The 2,735-nt window shown below is 37.5% G+C and overlaps 1 protein-coding gene across 1 annotated transcript; it reads left to right on the forward strand.

The window, feature by feature from the left end:
- LOC107647927 lies at positions 1,320-2,481 on the forward strand. The gene is made up of 2 exons (XM_016351977.2): positions 1,320-1,686; positions 1,857-2,481. Exons 1-2 carry the CDS (start codon positions 1,581-1,583, stop codon positions 2,198-2,200), a joined length of 450 nt encoding a protein of 149 aa, XP_016207463.1. The 5' UTR covers positions 1,320-1,580; the 3' UTR covers positions 2,201-2,481.

A 2,735-nucleotide genomic window follows, 5' to 3' on the forward strand; every position in this document is an offset into this window, starting at 1 on the left:
TTGGTCCTGAAGTACCATATCTTAGTGCCATTGGAGCGCTAATGTATCTTGCTAATAATACACGGCCCGATATATCATTTGCTGTGAATTTACTAGCAAGATATAGTTCCTCTCCAACCAGAAGACATTGGAGTGGAGTTAAACAAATCTTTCGATATCTTCATGGAACAGTTGATATGGGATTGTTTTATCCCTATGGATCCAAGTCACAATTAGTTGGCTATGCAGATGCTGGATACTTGTCTGATCCACATAAAGGGAGATCTCAAACAGGATATCTGTTTACATATGGTGGTACAGCTATATCATGGAGGTCCACAAAACAGACGATAGCAGCAACCTCCTCTAATCATGCTGAAATACTCGCGATACATGAAGCTAGTCGCGAGTATTTTTGACTCAGGAGTTTGATCCAATATATTCGGTCATCATGTGAACTGATTGACCATAAGATAGCTCCAACTGTCTTGTTTGAAGATAATATAGTATGTATTGCTCAACTTAAAGGCGGATATATCAAAGGTGATAGAACAAAGCATATTTCTCCCAAATTCTTCTTCACTCGTGATCTTCAAAATCAAGGGACTATTGATGTCCAACAGATCCGCTCAAGTGACAATCTGGCAGATTTATTTACAAAGTCACTCCCAAAATCCTCCTTTAAAAGATTGGTATATCAGATTGGGATGTGCCAATTTTGAGACATTAAATGATGTCGACAAGAGGGGGAGACTGTACTCTTTTTTTCTTGGTCAGATTTTTTTCCCATTGGGTTTTTCTTGACAAGGTTTTTAATGAGGCAGTCCCCATCACAAAGGATATTGTACTCTTTTTCCTTCACTAAGGTTTTTTCCCATTGAGTTTTTTTTAGTAAGGTTTTAATGAGACAATAATCCTAAATGGGCATCTAAAGGGAGTGTTGTGATAAGAATGAAATGAATGCCCATTTATCAATTGGACGGCTGAGTTTTTCAAAGCTTAACTTCTCAATACAAATTGAGAATTAATGAAGGTTGAATGTTTGAATTTTGTATGTATAAATAGAGGGCATATCCTCACATAACATACACACAGCAATAATAAAAGTAATAGCAATCAATAACAATATTTTCTCTCTCTCTTTTATACTCTTCTCTCTCTTATCAATCATAGTTACTTTTAGTGGAACTATTTAAAATCTAGGAAAAACAATTATTTGTATTCATAAATTTTGTGAATATTAATAAAAAATACTCATAAAAAAATTGGCATTGTATCCATCAAAAATGGTTTCATACGACCAAAATATTCAAACCCTAAATTTTTATTGACTTTTTAATACATTTTCAAATTAGCCCCACCTTTATCTTCAACTCCACCTCTATTTCCTCTCTTCTTTCCTAAATCTCCTATTTCCTAACACCTCCGCCGATACCTTCATCAAATCTTGCAGCCCAAACACCCCTTCTCTGATTGTTCACCGTTACAAGGTCTCCCATTCCCCTTCTCCTCCCCCGCGGTCCTCCTCTGCTCAAATCCCCTCTTGTTTTCCATGGAAATACGGCAAATTCGAGCTGAGATTGGTGTTGTTTCCAGAGTTAATGAAAATTCTTTTCGTGCTCTTAATAATCACCATGAAGGAAGAAGGGCCAATCGTGGAGAAGGGAGTTGGAGACGAGCGACCCCGTAGTTCAGATGAAGTCCTTGGTATTCTTACAGTTGTTTATGCATATTTTTTGCTTCCTATTAGTTGAACATGTTGACAAGTTGAGACCTACGTACATTTTTCATTTTTTATTACTGTTGCATATCTCTTTTGGTCTCATGGCCTGCTTAAAAAATGAAGATTTTGTTGACTCACATGTTTCCTCTTCAAGCCAAGTGCAATCATGCGAGAGGAGAGGCAACGGCCGTGCTGGGACCATCGTTAAAATTGAAGAAGGCGATTATGCCGAGAGAACAAATCACGGTAGTGGAGTCGTGCGATACGCTTTTTGCATCGACTTCGAGAGTTTCGGAGAACGTGATGAGGTTTTTGGAAGGGGATGGCGGTTGCGGAAGCATGAGCCGTGGTGATGAGGCAGGGCCTTCAATGACAGCGTTCAATTTAACAATAATATCATCTCCGGGAGGTTTGTGTAGCAACAAGAAGCCGTTTCGAAGGGCAACAGTAGAGGATTGGAAGCCAAAAGGGTGGGCAACAGAGTATTGGGAGTGTTAGATGTAGAAGAGGGTAGAGTTTCATAGGTGGTAGGGATATTTGGATGGTAATTGTTGTGAAAGTTTGGGATTTGGAAAGAAGTGGTGGTGAAGTTGAGGTTGAAGATAAAAGGTAGGGATAATTTGAGAATTTCAATAAAAAGTCAACAAAAAAATAGAATTTAGATACTTTTGGCATTCAGAACCCATCTTTGATAGGTACAACGTCAGTTTCCTTTTTTTATGAGTACTTTTGTCAACGTTCGTAAAATTCATAAATACAAATAGTTGTTTTTCCTAAAATCAATCACGTAGAACAAATGTTAAGCATTTTGAAACGTATAATAGGTACGCTAAATTAGCATGGTTATAACTTATAAGAGCTTACAAAACCATTCTGAGGCAATTGGACCAAGTGTTTAATTACAAACACACGAAATACATATCAGTTTGATACTTGAAAAATTAGGTTGATATTGTTGCTTCAAACCTTCATGTTCCATGCATCTTTTTGGTATTGGCTCGCATTTTGGAATTCTTCTAATCCTAGGGATATG

Source organism: Arachis ipaensis, chromosome B06 (assembly GCF_000816755.2).
Source record: "Arachis ipaensis cultivar K30076 chromosome B06, Araip1.1, whole genome shotgun sequence".
Classification (NCBI taxonomy): domain Eukaryota; kingdom Viridiplantae; phylum Streptophyta; class Magnoliopsida; order Fabales; family Fabaceae; genus Arachis; species Arachis ipaensis.